The following is a 25,779-nucleotide window of genomic DNA, read 5'->3' as shown; positions in this document are numbered from 1 at the left end:
ACACAATGGTATACATAGTACAAATAATTACTCACTGCGGCGTCAACTGCGTAAACCACATATTACAAGAAATATTTGTTAGTGGGGCTTATTCAAAAGCTAATAAAACATTATTGTTGCAACAATTTCTACAAAAATACAAACAAAAAAAAAATATAAGAAGGAGATCTGTAATTATTTATGAATATATATAAAACTTTGTCTGTAACAGTGATTGATTATCACCCGGAATACGAGTATATAAATTTAATTTTAAGACTATTTTAAACGATCTATGACCAACTTCTTAACGGCGCCTATACGCGTACAATAAATGTATATATTATTAAAGTTCTCATTATATGATTGTGTCATTCTAAATAATGGAGAACGCTTGTCTGCATTGGTGCGACACATAGTAGTAGCAAAAAGCTGATGCATTCGATTTTTTCGTATAGGAGTCCTAAATGGTATTCTATAACAAAGTTTTCGGGTTAAGGTAATACAGTCATATTTATTATGACATAAGTCATATAAGAGCATCGCTTCCAGTTGTTTTCGTCTAGACTTAAGGTCGAGTAGGTTATACTTTTTTTAAGCAGTTGGTCATACGAGAGGTAACTCTTAGTACATTTGTAATGCAATCTGCGTAAATTTTTTTTTTGTACAGGCTCAAGGCTCTTATTATACTTGTCATAATAAGGGTTCCAGATACAAACGGCGTATTCTATTTGTGAACGTACTAATGACTTATACAGGTGTATATACGTTGTGGCGCGTTTAAAATTATTACTAGATCTCATTATAAAACCGCACATTTTATAAGCTTTATTTATAATATTTATGACATGTGAATCTAGGTGTAGTTTACTGTCCAAGGTTATTCCTAGGTCTTTAATTAAATCAATTTTTTTCCAGACTAACTCCACAAAGTAAATACGTAAAATTGCTGCTAGTATTTTTTTTAGTTATATGTTTACATTTGTTCAGGCTTAAAATTAATTTATTGTCTGTACAATATGCTGTGAATCTATATCCACAACACAATGCAGCAAACTTTGATCAGGGCAAGTGTTTACATATTTTTCCAGTCCTTTTGGCTCGTAGCATTTTTCCACCGCGCCTTCCGCACTGGCGTGCCATTTCCACCCGAAAGAGCCCCTTGATAAAGTCGGTGTAAATAAATAAATAAATATACTACGACAATACACACATCGCCATCTAGTCTCAAAGTAAGCGTAGCTTGTGTAATGGGTACTAAGTTAGCTGATGAATATTTTTTTTATGAATATAATACACATAAATACTTATAATATACAGATAAACACCCAGACACTGAAAAACATTCATGTTCATCACACTCAAATATACTCGTACGTAAATGAAACCGAAATAATACTGCAGAGGCTACGGAGCTACATTATTTATACTGTCTCTGAGACTTATCTGTAAAACCGAAACGCCAATAGTTTTTGAGTAAACTGCCATAGTTTTTACTGAATGTTTACATACAGCCCTAAAATTTAATGCAAAGTACTTATTAAAGTGAAGTGACTCGTTTCACTTTATTGAATTAGTTTGTATCGAAAAATGTATATGCATCTTTTGATTTTATATTTTTACGGGGTGATTCCTTATGAAAGGGAGGTTTCTTTCACACTTGTGGACCCCTTGAACAGTATTTCGTAATTCCGTTACACATTATATAACGGGGACGACGCGACGGGGCATTTTATCTTTCTTATCTTATTTAAAACCCGCTGACCCCATCAACAGAAATATTGGGCATAAATTACCAAACACAGTAATAAATTTTTTTAAATATTTATTAATGTCATATATATTGTTATTAGGTATATACAATAATTCTGGCAAGAGTACGTCACCTACCTTATACAAATATAATAATGTTTATAATACTCCCTTCAATGGGTAGTTGAAATAAAGACGAAATAGCGTTTCTGTGAAAATACAAGAAACATTTAAAGCCCTTACTCAAGTCTTTAAAATCAAATAATTTCTTCTTAAAATAAACTCTTAAATATGTTTTTTAAATGTCACTCTTATGTAGTAGTAAGCGATGGTGACTTTAAGAAAAACATTGGCGACTTTAAGATAAGGTTCGATATATGAACTCGAGAAAAGAGTTGTTTACACATATATATCTAAGTATGTCCTTTTAAACTTTTAGTTATTTGAGAATGATCGGTCCTCTGAACCGCGTTGATCGAGTTTCGGTTGAAACCTATGGTTTCGCGTCACCGATGACCTCGACATGCTCGTATACGCTAGACTATTGTCGCGTAGCTAGACATACATACGCATATAGTAACTATACACTAATACATTTTATATAAATGTAATTGGAATTTTGGAACCCTATAAAAGTCCTATCAATCGATCAATCGATAGACGTCTATCGATAGATATGATGATGATGATACTACATATATATTGAAGTGATGGCAGATCAGCAGCAGCAGAAAAAGTTGTCACCAGCTCCACCTCTGTCCACGGGTATCGTACAAGGCGACTAGAGAACTCCTACCTGTTTGCCCAGAGCGCACCGTGCTTGTTTATGTGCAATACCTCCCGTCGGCAGACTTACGACCTCAGACACCTCAGTTTTTTACACTTTAGATTAATAACAAACTATATTTAAGTGAGTTTATTTTAGCCCCTTCGATAATGATCGGGACATGACCGAATCTAATTTTTAGTAATCAATAGACAATGTTCCAAATTGGAACATTGTCTATTGATTGTTCACAGCCTGGCTGTTTGCCTCAGTGTTTGAATGGCTGTCAGCCTACCTGTCTGCCTGGCTGGTTGCCTGGTTGCCTGCCTGGCTGCCTCACTAGCTGCTATGCTGTTTGCCTGGCTGGCTGCTTTGCTGTCTGCCTAGCTGTCTGCCTAGCTGGTTGCCTGGCTGGCTGCCTCACCAGCTGCTATGCTGGCTGCCAGGTTGACTGTCTAGCTTTCAGCTTAGCTGTCTGCTTTGCTGTCAGCCTAGCTGTCTGCTTTGCTGTCAGCCTAGCTGTCTGCTTTGCTGTCAGCCTAGCTGTCTGCCTAACTGGTTGCCTGGCTGGCTGCCTCATTTACTGCTATGCTGTCTGCCAAGCTTTCAGCCTAGCTGTCTGCCTAGCTATTTACCTGGCTGGCTGCCTAACTGGCTGCCTGGCTGGCTGCCTGGATGGCTGCTTTGCTGTCAGCCTAGCTGTCTGCCTAGCTGGTTGCCTGACTGACTGCCTAGCTTTCAGCCTAGCTGTCTGCCAGGCTGGCTGCTTCGCTGTTTGCCTAGCTGGTTGCCTGGCTGGCTGCTATGCTGGCTGCCAGGCAGACTGCCTTGTCAGCCAAGCTGTCTGCCTAGCTGGTTGCCTGGCTGGCTGACTAGCTGGTTGCCTGGCTGGCTGCCTAGCTGGATGCTTTGCTGTGAGCCTAGCTGGTTGCCTGGCTGGCTGCCTCACTAGCCGCTATGCGGTCTGCCAGGCTGGCTGCCAGGCTGACTGCCTAGCTTTCAGCCTAGCTGTCTACCTGGCTGTTTGCCTGGGTGTTTGCATGGCTGGCTGCTATGCTGTTTGCCAGGCTGGCTGCCAGGCTGACTACCTTGCTTTCAGCCTAGCTGTCTGCCTAGCTGTTTGCCTAGCTGGTTGCCTGGCTGGCTGCTTTGCTGTCTGCCTAGCTGGTTGCCTGGCTGACTGCCTCACTAGCTGCTATGCTGGCTGCCAGGTTGACTGTCTAGCTTTCAGCTTAGCTGTCTGCCTGGTTGTTTGCCTGGCTGGCTGCTTTGCTGTCAGCCTAGCTGTCTGCCTAGCTGGTTGCCTGGCTGGCTGGCTGCTATGCTGTCTGCCAGGCTGACTGCCTAGCTTTCAGCCTAGCTGTCTGCCTAGCTGTTTGCTAGGGTGTTTGCATGGCTGGTTGCCTTGCTTTCAGCCTAGCTGTCTGCTTTGCTGTCAGCCTAGCTGTCTGCTTTGTTGTCAGCCTAGCTGTCTGCTTTGCTGTCAGCCTAGCTGTCTGCCTAGCTGGTTGCCTGGCTGGCTGCCTCATTTACTGCTATGCAGTCTGCCAAGCTGGCTGCCTAGCTTTCAGCCTAGCTGTCTGCCTAGCTATTTACCTGGCTGGCTGCCTAACTGGCTGCCTGGCTGGCTGCCTGGATGGCTGCTTTGCTGTCAGCCTAGCTGTCTGCCTAGCTGGTTGCCTGACTGGCTGCCTAGCTTTCAGCCTAGCTGTCTGCCAGGCTGGCTGCTTTGCTGTCAGCCTAGCTGTTTGCCTAGCTGGTTGCCTGGCTGGCTGCTATGCTGGCTGCCAGGCTGACTGCCTTGTTGTCAGCCAAGCTGTCTGCCTAGCTGGTTGCCTGGCTGGCTGCCTAGCTGGATGCTTTGCTGTGAGCCTAGCTGTCTGCCTAGCTGGTTGCCTGGCTGGCTGCCTCACTAGCCGCTATGCGGTCTGCCAGGCTGACTGCCTAGCTTTCAGCCTAGCTGTCTACCTGGCTGTTTGCCTGGGTGTTTGCATGGCTGGCTGCTATGCTGTCTGCCAGGCTGGCTGCCAGGCTGACTACCTTGCTTTCAGCCTAGCTGTCTGCCTAACTGTTTGCCTAGCTGGTTGCCTGGCTGGCTGCCTCATTTACTGCTATGCAGTCTGCCAAGCTGGCTGCCTAGCTTTCAGCCTAGCTGACTGCCTAGCTATTTACCTGGCTGGCTGCCTAACTGGCTGCCTGGCTGGTTGCCTGACTGGCTGCCTAGCTTTCAGCCTAGCTGTCTGCCAGGCTGGCTACTTTGCTGTCAGCCTAGCTGTTTGCCTAGCTGGTTGCCTGGCTGGCTGCTATGCTGGCTGCCAGGCTGACTGCCTTGTTGTCAGCCAAGCTGTCTGCCTAGCTGATTGCCTGGCTGGCTGCCTCACTAGCCGCTATGCGGTCTGCCAGGCTGGCTGCCAGGCTGACTGCCTAGCTTTCAGCCTAGCTGTCTACCTGGCTGTTTGCCTGGGTGTTTGCATGGCTGGCTGCTATGCTGTCTGCCAGGCTGGCTGCCAGGCTGACTACCTTGCTTTCAGCCTAGCTGTCTGCCTAGCTGTTTGCCTAGCTGGTTGCCTGGCTGGCTGCTTTGCTGTCAGCCTAGCTGTTTGCCTAGCTGGTTGCCTGGCTGGCTGCTATGCTGTCTGCCAGGCTGGCTGCCAGGCTGACTGCCTAGCTTTCAGCCTAGCTGTCTGCCTAGCTGGTTGCCTGGCTGGCTCCCTAACTAGCTGCTTTGTTGTCTGCCAGGCTGGGTTCCAAGCTGACTGTCAGGCTGACTGCCTAGTTTTCAGCCAAGCTGGCTGCCTAGCTGGTTGCCTGGCCGGCTGCCTCACTAGCTGATATGCTGTTTGCCTTGTTGTCAGCTATGTGAGGCAGCCAGCCAGGCATCCAGCTAGGCAGACAGCCAGGCAACCAGCTAAGCAGACAGCTAGGCTGACAACAAGGCAGCCAGCCAGGCAACCAGCTAGGCAGACAGCTAGGCTGACAGCAAAGCAGCCAGCCAGGCAAACAGCATAGCAGCTAATGAGGCAGCCAGCCAGCCAGGCAACCAGCTAGGCAGACAGCTAGGCTGACAGCAAAGCAGCCAGCCAGGCAGCCAGCCAGGCAGCCAGCCAGGCAAACAGCATAGCAGCTAGTAAGGCAGCCAGCCAGGCAACCAGCTAGGCAGACAGCTAGGCTGAAAGCAAAGCAGCTAGTGAGGCAGCCGGCCAGGCAACCAGCTAGGCAGCCAGCTAGGCTGACAACAAGGCAGCCAGCCAGGCAACCAGCTAGGCAGACAGCTAGGCTGACAGCAAAGCAGCCAGCCAGGCAGCCAGCCAGGCAAACAGCATAGCAGCTAGTGAGGCAGCCAGCCAGGCAACCAGCTAGGCAGACAGCTAGGCTGACTTCCTGGTTGGCTGCATGGCTGGTTGCCTTGCTTTAAGCCTTGCTCACTTCCTGGCCGCCTGGCTGGCTGCCTTGCTGGCTGCCTTGCTGGCTACCATGCCGGCTGCCTAGCAAGCTGCCTTGCTGTCAGCAATGCTGTCTGCCTAGCTGTTTCCATGGCTAGCTGCCAGGCTGGCTGCCTTGCTGTCAGCCTAGCTGTCTGTCTAGCTGGTTGCCTGGCTGGCTGACTCGCTAGCTGCCATGCCGGCTGCCTAGCATGCTGCCTTGCTGTCAGCAATGCTGTCTGCCTGGCTGCCTGGCTGGCTGTTTGCCTGGCTGTTTGCCTGGCTGGCTGCGTTGATGTCAGCCTAGCTGTCTGCCTAGCTGGTTGCCTGACTGGCTGCCTTGCTGTCAGCCTGGAGTCTGCCTAGCTGGTTGCCTGGCTGGCTGCCTCGCTCTCAGCCTAACAGTCTGCCTGGCTGGTTGCCTGGCTGGTTGCCTGGCTGTTTGCCTGGGTGTTTGCATGGCTGACTGCCTGGCTGGCTGCCTTGCTGTTTGCCTGGCTGTTTGCCTGGCTGGCTGCCTTGCTGTCAGCATAGCAGTCTGCCTGGCTGGTTGCCTGGCTGGCTGCCTGACTAACTGCTATGCTGTCTGCCAGGCTGGCTGCCTGGCAAGCTGCCTCGCTGTCAGCATAGCTGTCTACCTGGCTGGCTGCCTGGCTGGCTGCTTGGCTGGCTACTATGCTGGCTGCCAGGCTGGCTGCCAGGCTAGCTGCTAGGCTGGCTGCCAGTCTGACTTCCTGGCTGGCTGCATGGCTGGTTGCCTTGCTTTGAGCCTTGCTGACTCCCTGGCTGCCTGGTTGGCTGCATGACTGGTTACCTTGCTTTCAGCTTACTCAATTTTTTTATATTTTATTAGGGATAACTTTAGAAATATTGTCACCCCCTGCCAGACACCCCTAAACTTTAACAAATTATAATTATACTTTTGTTACATTATACTGTAACAAAAGCCAAATTTTATATATGTTCCTTGGGGACCTATGAAAAAATGTTACCTCAATAGCCAGACAGTTTTAATGGTTTTTACACCTTGCCAGACACATTGAAAGTCTGCTGAAGGACTCACACAGAAGAACTTTCAGCTTTTATTAAATAACGAAGGTCAGACCGTCCTGGGCTCTTAGGCTATCAGTATAAATCTATCTTTAATAACTATGAACTATGGCATTTTTTCTATTGAGAAAATTTAGATGGATTCTGGAAAATATACAACTATTTAGACAGATATATTGTCAAGAATAACATATCTTTTATTCATTGAGAAGAGCTACACTGATTATTAATATTCTTTCAACTTCATTTAATAATAAATAAATAAAAAATAAATATACTACGGCAATACACACATCGCCACCTAGCCCCAAAGTAAGCGTAGCTTGTGTTATGGGTACTAAGATTACTGATGAATATTTTTATGAATTATATATACATAAATACTTAGAAAATACATATAAGCACCCAGACACTGAAAAACACTTATGCTCATCACACAAACATTTTCCAGTTGTGGGAATCGAACCCACTGCCTTGGACTCAGAAAGCAGGGTCGCTGCCCACTGCGCCAGTCGGCTGTCAATTTAGCACCGCTCCGCACCATAACATGTCCTAACATGATGGTAACATCAAACAACTCCATACTGGACAACTTTATGGTGGAACACAGGTTTTGTATAATTAAAAATGTATGCAAACACAGATGGCAGCACACATATTAGAGTAATATACAGACATTTTCCCAATGCCTGCGTGTGTGCATAAGGATAAAACCATAAACCATGTCTGTTAGCATCTCTAATATGATGACTTGTAAATGCTAAAATTAACATGTATGTTAGCAGGTATACATGAATTTTTCTTGTTATATAACTCGCTACCAATAATATACTAGTCATAGTTATGCAAAATGATGTGTTGTGGAAAATGCCTCGTTTATTGACATTTGCAATATCCTGTAACAATAGACAATATAAACATTTTTTTTTCTACTTTCTAATAATTTTTTAACAAAACATTGGTGTAACTTTATTACTGAGCTTTTTTCTGAGAGCTTATTGTAGAATTTTATGAATTATAAAACAATAAAATTATATTTTTCTTGTCCCTTTGTCCCCATTAACAAGCAAAGGGGGACTATAAGTGTGTTTTATAATATTTTTCAAATCCTTCTGCCCCATTAATGGGGGAGACAGTCAACAGGGACAATTGATCTACACCATATTAGTGGTTTAACAACATAATAGTTCATTAATATATAAATAAATAAATATACTAAGACAATAAACACATTGCTATTATTGGATAGAAGTAGGCATAACTTTGCGAAAATCTATGATATATTATGAAAATTGCTTATTGCTATAGTCTGCGAAATTGTTAATTGTTAAGCAAATAACAATTATTTATTGTAAAGTCAGCATCTCCTGAGGATGCTCTGGTTCTGGAGGGTACATTGCGGAAGATCTGTTTGGTGTGGAGTATAAGCATTGAAGAAATTATAAATTACACCATACAGATTGTCCTACTTTTCGCAGACTATATCAAATTAAGCTTAATTTTCATAACACACATTGCTATCTATCCCCAAAGTAAGAGTAGCTTATGTTATTGTTACTAAGACGGCTGATGAATATTTTTATGAATAATATACATAAATACTTATAATATTCAGATTAATGCCCAGACACTGAAAAAACATTCATGTTTGTCGACAATGCATTAAATGTTTGTGTGATAGCCCAGTATTAGGAGGGTAGGAGCTTAACTTCACTTTTAAGGGGCCCAGTTTCAAATCCCAGCATACACCTTTAACTTGTTAAGTTATTAAAATATCACTTGCTTCAACGTTGAAGGAAAACATTGCGAGGAAACCTGCATTCCTGAGTTCTCCATAATGTTCTCAAAGGTGTGTGGTGTTTACTAATCCACACTTAACTCCTTGTCATTCTGGGAGGACACCAATATCCTGTAGTGCACCAGAAATGGGCTTATATAATGTGATACAAAGATTTAATGCATTGCGGACAATCAAAGCTCTAAGTCTAATACCTTCTCTCGTATCATTGTAAACTGTAAAATGATATTGAAAAAGAGCAATCTGCTGAGTTTCTTGCTGGCACTTAGCGGTGGAATCTGGCTTCCTAACCAGTGGTAGAGTCACTACTACCAGACGGACTTGACGTTTCAAAAGTGCTTATGAACTGGGCTTACTTTAAATAAATAAATTTTGAATTTCGAACGATTGAGAGGCCAATGCCAATGGGATGTTAATAGCCATAGATATCAGATAGAAATAAGATAATCAACTATTTACCTTAAAATGAAATGATCTGGCTACAAACACATGGTCAATATCTATCAAGGAAGACACCATAAAGCAGAATAGAACATTGCATATCCATGCCTGAGTGGTGACATTCATTCCGTAGCTAAAAAACAGCAGAGCTGAGAAGAATCCTATTACTCCATGTACAGACGTATCAGCAAACGCTCTAAAGACTTGGTTGGAAGAATATTTGGAGTCGAAAACAACGTGATCCCCCATATATGCCGTCAGACATATTGATAAGGTAAAAATTAGGTTTAGAAATCTCATTCTGAAGTAATTATTCAGAAATTTCTATATTGGCTTTCTATTATATTTATATAAGGTATTTCTTTTGTTATGTTATTAGAATTTTTGTTCTTTCTTTCTTATTCTCCGGTCAGCATTATGATTAGTTTATAATCTCATTTTTTTATTTTCTTTGGTCAGAACTCAGAGTCTTTCGAATATTGTTCTGATTTCCTAAAGTCAAAACTATGCCACTTTAGGTCTTGTTTTTTTAATTTCCTGTGCATGATCTTGCTTGTGATCAGAAAACTGTTCCATAAAAGTACGGCTTTTTATCATGAAGATCATATTATAATAGACCATAGTAATTTATTATTAAAGTAATTTTAAGTGCATTATGGAACGCAGTGAAAATTTTAGTAGAGTTTATATTCAAAATCAAATTATACTTCGTATCACTTATATCATATCATCAAGTTTCATCTATTTTTGTTCAAACTTCTAAAATTTTCAATTGTTTTCGTATAGTTTTCGTTAACATTTCTCTTCACTTCACAATAAAACCACAGATTAAATATTTATTATAAAACTTTTTTGAGTTACCGCAGATTACGACCTCCATTATTTGGTCCAGTAGTCCTATATCTTTGATTTTTTCCATGATAGTCAGTGGCATAAGCCTCCAAATAATGATGAGGGTCTAAGACAATGAAAATAATTTGCCCATTGACAAAGGATTGGTCTGAGCAAATAGGGAATCGGACTACTTTTCAGTTTGTGATTTAAATTAATAATAATGAACAAAGAACTTTCTCAAAAGAACATCATCGTAGACAGAGTACTCAGTATACGGACAGCATTAATTCCTCTATCTGAAATAAATGGCAACACTTCAAGAATTTGACATATTAAAAAAAAAAAAATAGTCAAACTCCCAATACCAATATGCTACCAATGTTACAATATCAAAACTATTTACGGCACAGATACAGGACCCATTTACGGAAGTTCGAACATTGAAGTTTTAAAAAAGATCGTCTACTCCTAGTCGAAGATTCCCATCTCTAAGTAATAAAAGATATTCGTTTGGTTAACAACGATTTAATTGATAAAAAAATCTGTACTTTTACTTTCAGTAAAATTATTTTACTAATTTATTTTATTTTTACTAAAATTAAGTAAGTGCTTTCGTGATGAATATATTTTTTTTAATCTATTAATAAAAAGAGCAAAAGGCAAATCGAAAACTCTGTTAGGAATACTAAATAATAATATTGGTACTATAAAAATGTTAATCTACAACTCTGGTTCACTTGTCTATCTCATTCGCACTTCACTCGCCACCGAGTCACTCATTACGTGAAGTAATTAATACCTAATTGGAAATACAATATCATCGAAGGGAATAAGCTAAAATAAACTTAAAACCAGACCACTAAAACTTAAAATTCTGTGTCCGTAATTGTAACCACACCTAGAATTGATTACCTACATTGGCTATTGTCAATAAACAACTACCAATTAACGTTAAACTCTTTGTTAAAACATTTCATACGAAACGAGAGGTCTTATAAAAATGGCCAAGAAAATTCTCCACAGCCAATTCAAAAAGACCTTCTTGGAAGAATACTTTCTATGCTAATGAGTGGTCTTCTGAAATTGGTATTATTATCATTTTATCAGTGACTCGGACTTCTGAGATATGATAAACGTTTCGATAACATGTAAAGCATTATAAAAAAATTATAGATTATCCTGTGCATTTTGGGTTTTGGTAATTGTGAATTACAGTTTTTCAGTGCTTTAATTCGTTTAGTGTTATTTTTTTGTGTTCAAAATGCGTGAAATTGTCCACGTACAAGCAGGGCAGTGTGGTAATCAAATCGGCACCAAGGTAGGGTTACATTAATACATTTATTTTTTATTTAACTAGCATGTGTTTACTTTTATTATAAAGATAATATGTAATAGCAAAATCGAGATGTGATCTTACATATATAGGATATTTTTGTTACCTACTAAATATATCGGATACGTTTTTAAAGTGTCACATTTTTTTAAATTGTAAATTATGAGTCTCTTATTAAAATATTTATTTTAGGAGATAGGTCTGTTACACTTATTTAGTGTTTTGAGTAGGTAATATATACGTACCTTAGTGTCGGAAATTACCTAGTTTTATTGTATAAAGTAAAATGGTAAATTCGAAATTCAAAATGATTTTTATTTTTAAGAATTACGTTTTAATAGGGGAGTTCCTGGGTTTATATTTTTGGAAACGCGGTCACCGTTATTCGCGTATGTATTATTTAATTAACATAACATAGCTACCTGTGGCACCATCTAGATTTCCGAGTTGTAACTAATAAAAATTACTACACGGCGGATTTTGCAAAAAAATACCTTTATCTTTGTAGATTCTCGCGAAAAGGTTCGGAGAATGTTAAAGTTATTACGAAATTTAAACCTGCATTCGCAGATTTAAAGAACACGTAGTATAGTCGGCAAGAAACATTTGGCAATTCACATAAAAACTATTTTTGATGCCAGTCGATTATATTTTTTATGCCCATTAAACATTGGGTCATATTAGTTAGATAGAGTAGGTATTACACTGACCTAATTCATATTACGTCTGTGGAGCTCTAGAAGAAAGTGAGAAATCGTTCAAATAAGTTTTTGCTACATTTTGTGATAGGAAATCACCCTCTCCGACCTTTTGTTGAACTCACTGGCACTGTGGGGAGCGCCCACCCTTGTATCCACCTCTGTAGAGGGGATTCGACCCCAGTGATATTTTGGTAAATAATAAAACAATAAAGAAATCCGAATTTTCTCAGGACTGGTCTGGTAGGCTGTAAGGCTTCGGCCATGGCTAGTTATCACCTTAAGGAGAAAGAGCGGCTGCGAAGCGATTTAGCGTTTCGGTACGATACACAAATTTAACTAACTAATAACATGAAGCTTAGCTAAGCTAAGCTTCAACCAACATCTTAAGAAGCTTTCGCTTGGTTGTTGGATCAAGGGTCGGATACAGAAGGCAGTAGGCCTTGAAACGGCGAGAATTATGAGGAGGTTCCTCACTCTGGAGCCCTGACCGCCGGTTGCTTGGGCATTCAAAAGCCCCGCAAGCGGAGGGTGTTTTTTTTTCTTATAATTTTTTAATAGTGTTTTTTTAATTTTTGTAAACATTGTTAAGAATATAAAAACAAAAAAAAATGTAGATCAATAAATGATAGAATTTAATTGAAGCTAGATTGAAAAGTATGACATTGTCACTAGGCGTTCATTCGATACCATACAAATCGTAAAGAATTAAATTTCACGCGATCGAATAATTATACGTAGGTGGTAAATCTCATACTTCATACTCTAGCTTTCTGTTATTAGTGAGTTAAAAACATAGCTTTTACATCGTAAAATCACCACCTACCTCTCTTCTTGAGCTGTGTTTAACGCCTTTGGTTGCCTGGAAGAGATCACTATGTAGCGATAAGGCCGCCAAATTGTATACATTTTGTTAAATTTTTATTTATAATTTTACTATATGTTTATGTGGTGTACAATAAAAGTGTATTCATTCATTCATTCATTCATCGTACCGGAACGCTAAATAGCTTGGCAGTCTGTCTTTCTCGTTAGGGTGATAACTAGCCATGGCCGAAGCCCCCAGCCTACCAGACCACTCGAGAGAAAATTCAAGATATTTTTTTGTTTTATTATTTACCTAAAAAATGGATGATAGCGACGGATAGTAAGGAACTCACAGCACTGATACTGCTAGACTTCCGTAATGCTTTTAACTCAGTTGATTATGATATCTTGTTGAGTATCCAGCGCTCCATTAACATATCTCCATAGGTGATAGATTGGTTTCGGAGTTACCTGTTTGGTCGTCGGCAACGCATTCGGATTGCGGCCGGGGTACCTCAGGGCGGCGTGTTATCTCCCTTACTCTTTGCTATTTTTATTAATTCAATTTCCCAAGGTGTACAAATAAAAAGTATGAATAAAATAAATAAAATAAGATATAACCGGGATCGCACCCGACCCCTGTAAGACCACAGCAGTCCCACTGTGCCATTGAGTTTGACAAAAGGTACCTAAGCGACGGTGATTTCCTACGCCAAAAATTAAAAAAAAAAACTTTTTTTTTGCAATTTCTTACTTTTAACCCTACTATCTAACCCTAGTATGGAACCAGTGTTTTGATGGATTTAATAAATAGAATCGACTCTCCGGTCGTGTCGGGGCTAACAGTGAGGGACAACAGTAGAAAGAAAGAAAGAAAAATCGTCTTTATTGTCACACATTTGTGTAAAATGTTACATTTGTATCTTAAATTGTTAAAAAAAAAAAAAAAATGTGTGACAAAGGCGCTGGCTCAGTATAGCTGCATACTAAAAAGCGAAGCACTGGTTTTCAGCCCGCTCCATTGTCTTCGTCGTCACTGAATCCTCGCGACTAAACAATAACAATATAATCATAAAAAAGGACAATAAGATAGAATATAATATATAAACAAAAAAAAGAAAAATATATTTTTACATTAACACAAGCTTATTTACATCGAGAAATACAAAATCATCCAAGAAAAGTAAATAATAAACAAAATCGAAAATTATGAAATAAATAAACATGAAAATTGTGAGTGTCTTTAGTGTGCATAAAGGAAAAATTATATAAAAGTACTAAAAGGTGTGAACGGTAATAATTTGTTATTTTTTATTTATTTATTTATTATTAGATATGGATCTATATATTAGACTAGTTGTACCCTGCCACGCTTCGCCTTCGCTGTGGCACATTGTGATTGAATGATTGAGAAAAATAGATAAAAACAATCCTTGATCCGGCTTATATATGCTAAAATTTCAGCTCGATCGGTGCAGAACTTTTTGAGTTTTTGAAGCGTACACAAACCAACACAACATTTTTATAAATATAGACTACATAAAAACTACTACCACTAGTAAGTACTATTAGAACCTATTGGTTTGGCGCGGAGCGATGGCAAGAGACCTGATGGTATGACGCTCATACCTTGGTGGCTTTCTGTGGGATGCAACTTGTGTTGATACACTAGCTGCATCACACATCCAGGCCACCTCGTCTATGGTAAGTGCGGCTGCTTCCAGTGCCGAGCAGGCCAAGAGGCGTAAATATGAAAACCTGGATAGCAGCTTCATTTTTTTGCCATTTGGAGTAGACTTTGGGACCGTGGGGTCCGGAGGCAAGAGCCCTTTTCAAAGAATTATCGAAAAGGGTTATCGGGTCTACCGGTGATCCTAGAGCGGGCAGTTACCTTGGCCAACAAATTAGTTTGACCATCCAAAGGGGCAATGCTGCCTGCATCTTAGGAACTGTGCCTCGCTACGGTGGTTTCGAGGACGTTTTAGATTTTATTTAGTTTTAAATAGTTTATTGTACGTTTTATATGAGGCTTTACGTCATACATCGCTTTCCTTCACACGAATTGTGTGCTAACGATAAGTACATAATCTACATATTCAAAATAAGCAACTTCGTAAGACAATCCTCGTGCCTGCAGTCAATAATTCGGATAAGCTTTTACAGTGTGTAGCATACAGGCAAATAACGCATACAAACTTACACTTTTTTGCTTTTTCGGAAGGACACTTGCCGATAACCACCTAAGGGGTTGCTACGGCGTCACCGGGGGAGTGGGGCGAGCGCGAAAGCTCGCCATGAGAAGAGCCCCAGGGCTCGACGACATCGGGGGGAGTATGGGAGACGTCGACCCGAGGGTGCCTCCTGCGAGGACTCGGACCTCGGCTCGGTTCGACGTTAATCTGACTGTTGGTGGACTTTTGGACTAATCATTGTTTAGTCCGAACGCCCCCGTGACCGTGGTAAGGATCCACGTCCGGATGACGTCAGAAATCGGGGCCCTCGTCTTCGCCGGCGAAGACGCTGTGAATGTTGCGTGTGTGTGTGTTGTTGGGACACGTTGTCGGTAGTTATTTTGTCGTCAGGGTCGTCAAGGACATGCTTCGGACGTCGCCGCTTTGGTTCGACGTCGGGGACGGGGGTATAAGTGGACGCCTCGACCACTAGGGGGTTGGGGTGTCGGACTGCATTTTCAAAGTAGGTCTTTGATAATGTTTTCATGTACTGGGCTATGGTGGGAAGATCGAGGTCTCGGTGGAGATCTACGTTGCGCATGTACCACGGACTGTCCGTGGTCATACGCATAAATTTGTTCTGCAGGACTTGAAAGCTCCTGTAGGAGCTGTGAGGGCGATGGGCGAATACGACGCTGGCGTATGTCATAATGGGACGTATGCACGTTTTATACAAGGTTACCTTGTGACGGAGGGATAATTTGCTTTTGCGGCAAATCATCGGATAGAGACGACCCATCACATACGCAGCCTTGTTGCGGGCCTTGCGAATGTGTGCGGTGAAGCTCATTCTATGATCGAACGTTACTCCCAGGTATTTGGCCTTGTCTTGCCAGGGTATGGGACGCCCGTAGAGGGTGACCTCTGCGGGGTTTACCGTGAAGCGGCCTCTCGGTTTGCCCGTGAAGAGCACCGCTGCGCTCTTCTCGGGGTTAACCTCGATCCTCCAGAGGCGGAACCACTTGCCCAGCAGGTGGAGCGCCTTTTGGAGTCGACTTGCAATGTTGCTCTTTTTGGGATCGGTCGCAAAGAGAGCGGTATCGTCGGCGAATTGGGCCAGTTTGACCGTCGCCGGTAGGTCGCGGGGAATGTCGCTCGTGAAGAGCGCGTATAGAAGTGGGGAGAGCGCGGAGCCCTGAGGGACTCCCGCTCGTATGGGTCTAGGGGAAGAGAGCGTACCGTCTAGACGATAGCGAAATGTGCGATCGGTGAGATACGCTCGCAGCAAACGAACGAGACTAGCTGGCACGCCCAGATGGTGCAGCTTGTACAACAAGCCGGCGTGCCAGACCCTGTCGAAGGCCTTGGCAATGTCTAAGAACACGGCCCCAGTGGGGCTCATGTGTCTGTATCGATTGAATCCTGCCAGTATGTGCTCCGTGAGGCGGTGCGCTTGGTGGACGCAAGAGTGCTTGGCTCGAAAGCCGAATTGCTCGTCGTTAAGGAGGTTTTTCTCCTCTACGACTGCCTTCAGTCTGTGTAATATTACCCTCTCATACACCTTTGCTAAGGTGTTGAGGAGGCTTATAGGGCGATAACTGGAGGGAAGGTCGCGGGGTTTGCCCGACTTGTGGATACCTATGACTGTTGCTTCCTTCCACTGGTTGGGGAAGTAGCAGTTTGCCAAGAATACATTAAAAATTACCACAAGTAGGTTGATAATTTGTCCTGGGAGTAACTTTAGGGTTTTATTGGTAATGCCGTCGGGGCCTGGGGCTTTCTTAGAGTGGAAACCCTTGATAATAGTATGAACTTCATCGCAGGTCGTCGGGGCGAGAGGTTCACCATCGGGAGGGGTCGAGAGGATTGTTGCGAGTTCGCTTTCGACTCGCAAGACGTGGGGCCTATCAATGGATACGGTGCTCGGAGAGCATTGGGATTCGAGGCAGTCAGCCATGCATTCAGCCTTATCGATATCTTCAAAGGCGGGCGGAAGGTCGGGCCGTGCTAACGGGGGGAGGGCGGGAGCGCGGGTCATTTTGAGAGCCTTCGCCAGTTTGTAGAACGCACTACGCGATGGCGAGAGCTCCCCCAAGAACCTGTCCCATTGTCCGTGTCGGAGTGCGGTAATGATAGACACTACCTTCCTCTGGGCTCTCCAGAGTTCTAACCGATTCTGTCGTGTCGGATATTTGTCATGCTCCCTATGGGCCCTATTCTTGTTTGTGATTAGCTCTCGCGCGTCCTCCGTGAGTACCATGCGGTAAAATCCGCACGGCATCTCGCGGGAGCATTCGCTCGTAGCGTCACAAACGTGGTTGGTCAGGTGCAGTGAGGCTGCCTGGGCTTGCTCTAATGTCTCTACGACGTCAGGAATTTTAGAGAGGTGCACAGAGTCCTTCGCTTCGAGTAGCCCGGAGAGCTTCTTGAAGTCGATGACTTTACGGGTCGGGAGGATCGCGGGGCCTACGGGGCCTAGCTGTAGTTTGACAGGTCTGTGATCCGAATATAGCTCGGATAGCACTTCCACAGAGTTCACCTGAAGGGTGATATTCTTGAGGAGCGCTATGTCGAGTATGTCCGGTCGGTCGATCGAACTATCCGACATCGGGAAGCGAGTCGGCGAGTCTGGGGCAACTACGATAAAGTTGAGGTCGGGTCGTCTGACAAGTATGTTAAGTTGTCGTCCGTGCGCGTTAGTGGAGCGGGACCAGTCGGTGTGCTTAGCGTTGAAGTCGCCAGCCAAAATGACAGAGTCACCTAAGGAGAGGAGAGCGAGTAAGTCACTCTCTAAAAAGGTTTTGTTCGGTGAGAGATAAACGGATGCTAGTATGATCGACGGATGGCCGGTCATACCCACCTGACATACGGAGGCTTCCATGTTGGTAAGCTGTGGAGGATCGAGAGGAGTGCAGTGAAGAGCCCTTCTGTAATAGATCGCGGTACCACCCAACCGGTTGGTGGTCCGATCATTTCTAATTAAGTTATAATTTCCAACTTTGGGATCGCTTCTACTAGGTTTTAAGAAGGTCTCTTGCACTAGGAAGATATCGATTTGTTGTGCACATATAAATTCACGGATTTGATGCATTTGATCGATAATGCCGTTTGCATTAAAGAAGCTGACTGCCAGGGAGTGTGGTTTTACCCTACCTTTATATGTACTACCCATTAACGGATTGCTTTTTGGATAGTCCCGATGGTTGTTAGGAGGCTAGAGTGCTCACGCATAGCCTGGTTGAGGGAGACCTTTGCCTTTGCAAAGAATACTTTTACCTCGTTCATGTCAACCGCAGACACGAGGTACTGGATGAAGTCCAGGGGGTCCATATCCGGAGATAGGTGCATGGGCGAGGGCGCTGAGGCCGGGTGGGCCGCTGCCGGTGCGGTGGCCTGAGGGGCTACCGGCACCGGTGCGGGGGCGGGGGCGGAGGCGCTAGGCGCTCCGTTAAGGGGCTTGGCCCATGCGCTGGTAGCGGGTACCGGCGCTGGGACGAAGCGTTGGGCGGGCTGTGCTGCGGGTCTCCGAGCCGGCGGCGGACCCCTGCGCCGTGTAAACTGCGGCGCCTTAGGGCATCCGCGATAATTCGCGGGGTGCCCTTGGGTGTAGCAGAGTACACAGCTCGGTGGTTCGTCGACGGTCGGGTCCCGTCGGGAGCAATCGGCGGTGCCGTGATCGCCCAGGCACTTGACGCACCTAGGGCGGGCGAAACAATTCCTTGCGGAATGGCCGTACAGTTGGCATCGGTGGCACTGGCCGACCTTGCCTCTGTTATGGGGCTTCTCGATAGTGAGTCCTGAAAGGTGGCACACTTTTTCGAGATTGTAAATCTCTTTACCTTCGGGGGAAAGTTCTAATAAAACGAGAACCATCTCGTAGACATATTTCGTCCTGGTATTGTACATCCTATGTACCTCCAGGACAGGTAGATTTTGCGACAAAAGGTCGGCTTTTATTACCTCGGAGCTAATCTCCTTCGGTAATCCTTTAATGACGACGCGGAGAATGCGTTCGTCTCTTAGGGCGTAGGTATGAAAACCTATATTATGCTCTCTGAGCATTGAAGTTAGCCGACGGTGGTCGTCGGAGGATAGGCACTGTACTCTAATGCCTATAGCGGTGGATCGGGCACCGGTGAAGCCGATGCCGTTCGCTTCAAGAAGCGGGATGATTTTCATCCATGCGAGCTTGTCGCGGATGAAGAGAGGTGGGATTCTATCCCTGGGTTGGGGTTGCTCCTCCATAGGGGAGTCTTCGGGCTCGTCTTCGTCCGCAGGGGAAGCCTGGGACGCTGCGCGAGGCGCTGCGCGGGGCGCTTGGGACTGGGTCTTAGTTGGGCGGTCCGTTACCACTTTCTTTGGCGGGTTCGCCTTGGATTTGGAAGCCTTAAGCTTCCGCTTTTTAGCACCGACGACGGTGAAGCCGTCGTCGGTCTCGGATGATGCCGGGGAGGTAGATTCTTCGATCGCTATCGCAGGGATAGCGACCGGGTCTTCGGTTATCGGCTCTGCGGGAGCCGGGGATTGCGGGCTGTCCGTGAACACTCTAGGCCTAACAGTCCTAAAGCGGTTTAGGTAACCCGCGTTATTCTCCTGGAGGTCCTTTAAGAGGGCCTCCAGATTAAGGTCGGAGTCGGCGAGGGCCATGGCGGCCCCCGGGGTAGCGGTTGACCTCCCTGCCATGCAGGGAGGTGTGTGCCTAAAAAAAGGGTGTGGCCCTATGGGGCCTCGCCTTTAGGTGACGAGGGTGTTAAACTACGCTAATAATAACACGTGTACTTACAGGAATCCTAGACCCTAGAACTACACTGCACTACCACAACGCAGAAACGGACACTGATTTCCACTGACACTTTCACCTCGAGCAATCGGTTGCGAGACAGACATCCGTACGGGACGGATGCGCGAGTCGGAGAAAAAACAAACTTACACTCTACTAACACACACATTTAAGACACCTGTCGTCTCGCATCTACACACCACGCAAAGTCGAGTGGGGAAGGGCGGAACGACTGTCGAGGCAGTCGAGTTCCGATCTCCGGACAGTGAAGACGTGGACCAGTGAGATTGTCGAGCCGATATCTACACACTGTTATTACATTATAAATACATTAGTTCCTACACAGTGTATTCAGTAATTCAATTTAATTATTATTTATTTATTAACATAATTATGTCCTACTACAAATTTTGTTTGGCAATGACGTATAACAATGGTATTAAAACCAAAAAAAGGCTACGTTGTGATGACCAAAATATCGTCATGTCTTAACATAGACTCAGGTTTCGCACCACGTTGTGATAGTTATACTTGTATCCTCAAGCTTGAATGCCATTATCCACCAAAAACAGTTCAAAATATTAAAATTGTGCTACAAATTAATATCTCTTAAGGCATTTTTGCGCACAAACTTTAATAGTACTCAAAATTACCCTGCATCCAATAAAATCAATCCGATATTAGTAAGGCACTATAGATTTGTCAATGCAAAGTTGGAATAGCCGTTAAACAGGCTGTTTGCCTATTATACTACTATTATACCTATTATACAATAATCATTACTTCGAATGAATTCACTTCTCCTCAGTAGCTTCTATTCAGATTTTGACAACTTATTTAGCAAACCTGAAACTCAACGTAAGGTATAAGTTACAATGAATCAATAAAGAACAACTTTGTACATCCTTATACAATCTCAATATAAGGTACTTATGTATAGATATTGTTAATGTTTTCTTGGCTGATTTCCTGATTTTGATCCTACTTTAATGACAATATCTTCGAACTAGGAATGGTTATATTATATATTTATCATCTTGAAAATATATAAAACAAAGAAAACTTTTATCATGTAACATGTAGAGCTGATAAATACATGGTAATTTTTAAGATATTGTATATAATCCGCACAAGTTCAGAAATGTTCAACGTTTGAATGGATTGCACTATTTTTAGAACTATTAATGTATTTAACATTAGATACATTTACAACCAAGCTGTTAAATAAAATTGTGTACAAAGGAAGGTTAGAGTTTAAACTTAATCGATAACATCAACAGCGTTACTTCTGTCAATAAGAAATTGAAAATTTGTAATAAAAATTCATTCGTGACTATTATTAGGTCTCTATTATTCTGACACGCATGAATTTCTATCCGTTGCCTTTTAAAATCATTTACACACTAATAAAATAAGCTATTGCTGTCCAAAATCAAGCAACAAAGCGGAGAAATGCCATTTGAATAGGAATTAGAATTGGGCGGCACTTACAAAGGCTGTGTCATTCCATTAAGCCTTCTTCAAGCCTTCGGAGTGGGTCGCGTGGCTTGAGGTGTAGCAATCGGTTATCAAATCAGAGTTCCATTCAAAATTCAAAAGCCTTCCAGACTAAGTCTGGTCTGATGGAAGGCTTTGGCCGTGGCTAGTTACCACCCTACCGACAAAGACGTGCCGCTTAGCGATTTAGTGTTCCGGTGCGTTGTCGCGTGGGAACCTATTAGGGGTATGACTACCATACTCCCTAACAGGTTAGCCCGCTACCATCTTAGACTGCAACATTACTTAGCATCATGCAGTGAAGGGCTAACTTGTAGTAGAATAAAAATATATAACAACTGATCAGATGAGAGCAAGAAGTTGAGAGAAAGCGGCCGGAATTAATCAACAGAAGGGGTGTGGTTTTTCATCATGATAACGCTAGACCTCACACATCTTTAGCCACTCAGCAAAAATTAAGATAGTTTGGCTGGAAGGTGTTAATGCATCCGCCGTATAGTCCTGACCTTGCACCTTCAGATTTCCACCTGTTTCGGTCTCTTCAGAATTCTTTAGGCAGTGTCAGAGAGGGTAACATCACGAGAGGACGCCAAAACAACTTGTCGCGGTTTTTTGATCAGAAGCCCCATAATGTCTATAGCAATTGGATTATGTCCCTACCTACAAGATGGCGAAAAGTTATCGAACAAAATGGTACCTACATACTCTAGTTAAATGTAAATAAACTATATTAATAAATGTTTTGAATTTGCTTGAAAAATGCGAAGAAACTTTTTCCCCAACCTATTTATAATGGAAGAACAAACGCTGCGTTTATTGCTGCTTCTTGACGGTAGAATCTGCATTCCGAACCGGTGGTAGAGTTTGTATGGTATATAGTATGGTAGAGTTGTTGTTGTATATAGTATGGTAGATGTTTGTATTTCAATAAACTACCAATTGACATCTTGGAGATGTCTCTTAAAAAGTTCAAAGTTTGTATTAAACGTAAGCTAGAAAAGTTCTATTATAGTATAAAGGACTACGTAATCGATAAAAAAGCTTGGGTGTAAATTACTGCTATAACCAGGTTGCTTTTGTAATAATTTATAATGACATTATGAGATGGTGATAACAAAAAAAATACCCGGCTAAGTTTGTTGTGGGCTTCTTCTTAGACCAGGACGCGTTTGGAACCCTCGTAGCTTTAGTTTTAAGTTTACGAATGTGGTTATCGCCATCATCTCACTACCGTATGGCCACTTGAATAAAGATATTTTTGACTTTGACTTTTGACTTTATGGTAGTCATACCCCGATAAGTTTCTACGCGACATCGAAAACGAAATCGTTTAGCGGCACGTCTTTGTCGGTTGGTAACCAGCTACGGTCAAACCACCACAGACCACACCAGACAAAATACAGAAATTATAAATTTCCAAATGACCTCGTAACCTCCTTAAATTCACAGCGCTCACCGTTGCGCCACGGAGGTCGTCAAAACGTGCGTATAAATGTTTGACGACCGTCGCAGCGGGGAGCTATCTATGGTCTTAAGAGGAAAGTCTCGGGTTCTATCCCCGACAGTGGCAGTTTAGAAATTTATAACATCTCAATTTCCATGGTCTGGTCTGGTGGGACGCCTACCGACAAAAACGCACACACACAGACAGAGTTGACGTTTCAAAACTAATATTAGGCCTTCTTCAGTGGCGTGCACCGGGTTTTTGACCAGGGTATGCATAAAGCAGGTACATGGCATGAAATGGAAATTTTCATCTACAATATGACTTATAAAAAATAATTTGGGTATGCAGTGCTTTTGAGCATGTATGAAGTGCACGCCACTGGCCTTCTTGAAATAATTGACATTCCTATTTGGTACCTCGAGTCACTTGGTGATGCAATAACGTTTACAATCTTAACATTTAATGGGTATAGGATAAGATAATGAAAGGTACGTTATTATTGGAATTAAATATCAAATCACGTGATAATTCGCTGTACTTTTTTGGAAAGAGATGTACCGATGAGTGGTGTAGCGTTGTTTTTTTTTTTTTTTTTTTTTTTTTATTCCACTACAAGTTAGCCCTTGACTTGAGGGGTGCATTAGTATATTTCCATCCATCCGTTATTTGTAATGACTCCGTTGTTGCGGCGCTTGCGTTTGAGACTCTGGGGACATGGTCTTCGGACACGAAAAATTTTATTAACATTAATTTTATTAAAATAAATTTTATTAACATTAATTTTATTAAAATTTTATTAAAATCTTTTTAGTTTTGTCCTACTACGTCTGCTGGCCTATTTCCCTCATAACATATTTCGGACTAAACAATGATTAATCCAAAAGTCCACCAACACACAGATTAACTCCCCCCGAGCCCTGGGGCTCTTCTCATGGCGAGCTTACGGGCTCGGCAACCCCTCAGGTGGTTATCGGCAAATGTCCATCGGAAATCTAAATCGAAGTATCTAAGCTATGCGAAGCGTATCTAATAAAATGAGAGGAGCAACTTTACTTTGCACTTTGGGCTGTATGATTCAACATCATCGTCATCATATATTTTTTTTTTCACAAAAATTGATCCTTACGTCTGGTGTCCCAAGAGCTGGCGCTTATATAGCCCAACGGCTAAGTCTAGCTATAAAAATGGCTAAAGGGGCAATAGCGCCAGCATTTTGGGTACCATGCCCATAAGTGATCAGTTAGACGGCTTATATTTATTGTAAATATTAATTTTAGTTTGTAATTTATTATTTCCCGACAAATATATATTTTTCGTTGGATTATTAATAAAGAATAATCCATCGAAGTAAAATCTTTTTAGTTTTGTCCTACTACGTCTGCTGGCCTATTTCCCTCATAACACAGTTAAAAGGAAGGTTTTCCATTAAATGTCCAAAGTTTTCTTATGCTTGTTTTTAGTCGCTATGTAGAATTTTTATGTAAATATATTCAATCTAACAAAATTAAGCTCTCAATATATCTCATTATGATTTATTATAAAAACATTCTTTAAATTATAACACTAACCAAAGACCACAAGTCTCTATTACGAACGCCTTATTTTGGAATACTAAGTTTTATAAAAAGTATACTGCTATCTTAATATATATAAATCTCCTGTCACGATGTTTGTCCGCGATGGACTCCTAAACTACTGAACCGATTTTAAATTAAATTGGCACCCCGTGAGCAGTCTGGTCCAACTTAAGAGATAGGATAGCTTAGATCTTTAAGTAAAGTCGCAATTTTAGTTAATTGCAAATTTTTTGTCTATAATTAATTGACAGTCACATGTCATATATATATACTACTATACTCATTTAAGGCTTAGCGATACTGAATACTTTAAAAACAAAATCAAACGCAGACGAAGTCGCGGGCAACAGCTAGTAGTTATATAATGTTTTCTCTCAATATATCTGTTTATAAATTGTACTCTCTTGATTGTATTTATATCTTTGTAACTATTTTTTGTTTCTTTGGTGTACAATAAAAGTGCATTCATACATTCATTCATTCAATGTTTTGTTTTTGACAATCACCTATGTGGATCTTCCAAGCATACGAGACATTCGACGGCCGATTGGCGCAGTTTGCAGCGATCCTGCTTTCTGAGCCCCAGGCCGTGGGTTCGATTCCCACTACTGGAAAATGTCTGTGTGATGAGCATGTATATTTTTCAGTGTCTGGGTGTTTATATGTATATTTTAAGTATTTATGTATGTTATTCATAAAAATATTCATCAGTTGTCTTAGTACCCATAACACAAGCTACGCTTACTTTGGGGCTAGATGGCGATGTGTGTTTTGTCCTAGTATATTTATTTATTTATTTATTATTATTTATTGGCGAAGTACAACGTGTCGATTTGGCACACCTAAAAGCCAAAAAAGCAAAAAAAGAAGAAGGAAGGTTTACAGTTGCCAATTAAGTTTAGAAACACGACTTTAAAACTTGAAGACAGTTGAATATTAAAGTGATGTTTCACATCAGACGAAAATAAGTTTTGTATCACTCATGCGGGGAAAGTATCTTGACGCTCACTGTTGCGGTTGAAAAAGAACCGTTTGCCCATTTTAAAATTTGAGTGCGACAAGAATAATTTGAGTGCGATAAGTAAACTTGTCGCACTCAAATTTTAAAATGGGCAAACGGTTCTTTTTCAACCGCAACAGTGAGCGTCAAGATACTTTCCCCGCATGAGTAATACAAAATAGTATGTGCAACAAGTGCGACATCAATTACCCACTCAAGCGAGTGACCGCACTCGCTTCTCTCGTGCGTTCAACTTCGCTTTCGTGGGCAATCGACAACTTGTCGCACTAGTTGCACAATATACTATTTCCTAACGTAGGTATATTATTATACACGTGTTATAGAATCACGAAACGTTGAAGGGTGCTGCATAAGTATATTTAAGGAATCACCCTGTAAAAATATGAAATCAAAAGTAGCCTATTTA

General features: G+C 42.4%; 3 protein-coding genes across 3 annotated transcripts in view; 2 read left to right on the top strand and 1 right to left on the bottom strand.

Moving 5' to 3' along the window:
• Positions 1 to 3,889: 3,889 nt before the first annotated feature.
• On the top strand, positions 3,890 to 5,329 carry LOC120635537. Its single transcript, XM_039906555.1, has one exon. It carries the CDS (start codon positions 3,890 to 3,892, stop codon positions 5,327 to 5,329), a length of 1,440 nt encoding a protein of 479 aa, XP_039762489.1.
• A 2,119-nt stretch (positions 5,330 to 7,448) lies between these two features.
• Positions 7,449 to 9,999, bottom strand: LOC120635711 (transmembrane protein 267). Its single transcript, XM_039906831.1, has 2 exons — positions 9,227 to 9,999; positions 7,449 to 7,865 (listed from the first exon to the last, which is right to left on the bottom strand). Exons 1-2 carry the CDS (start codon positions 9,506 to 9,508, stop codon positions 7,539 to 7,541), a joined length of 609 nt encoding a protein of 202 aa, XP_039762765.1. The 5' UTR covers positions 9,509 to 9,999; the 3' UTR covers positions 7,449 to 7,538.
• Positions 10,000 to 10,864: 865 nt separating this feature from the next.
• Positions 10,865 to 25,779, top strand: part of LOC120635678 (tubulin beta-1 chain-like) — a 32,169-nt gene continuing 17,254 nt past the window's right edge. The window contains exon 1 of the mRNA XM_039906775.1: positions 10,865 to 11,360. Coding sequence (XP_039762709.1) covers positions 11,304 to 11,360 — 57 coding nt within the window. The 5' untranslated portion in view covers positions 10,865 to 11,303. The remainder of the gene's footprint in view (positions 11,361 to 25,779) is intronic.

The sequence above is a fragment of the Pararge aegeria genome, chromosome 27 (assembly GCF_905163445.1).
Source record: "Pararge aegeria chromosome 27, ilParAegt1.1, whole genome shotgun sequence".
In the NCBI taxonomy this organism is placed as follows: Eukaryota; Metazoa; Arthropoda; class Insecta; order Lepidoptera; family Nymphalidae; genus Pararge; species Pararge aegeria.
The sequence above is the reverse complement of the archived record's forward strand: the minus strand, read 5'-3'. Positions and strand labels throughout refer to the sequence as shown.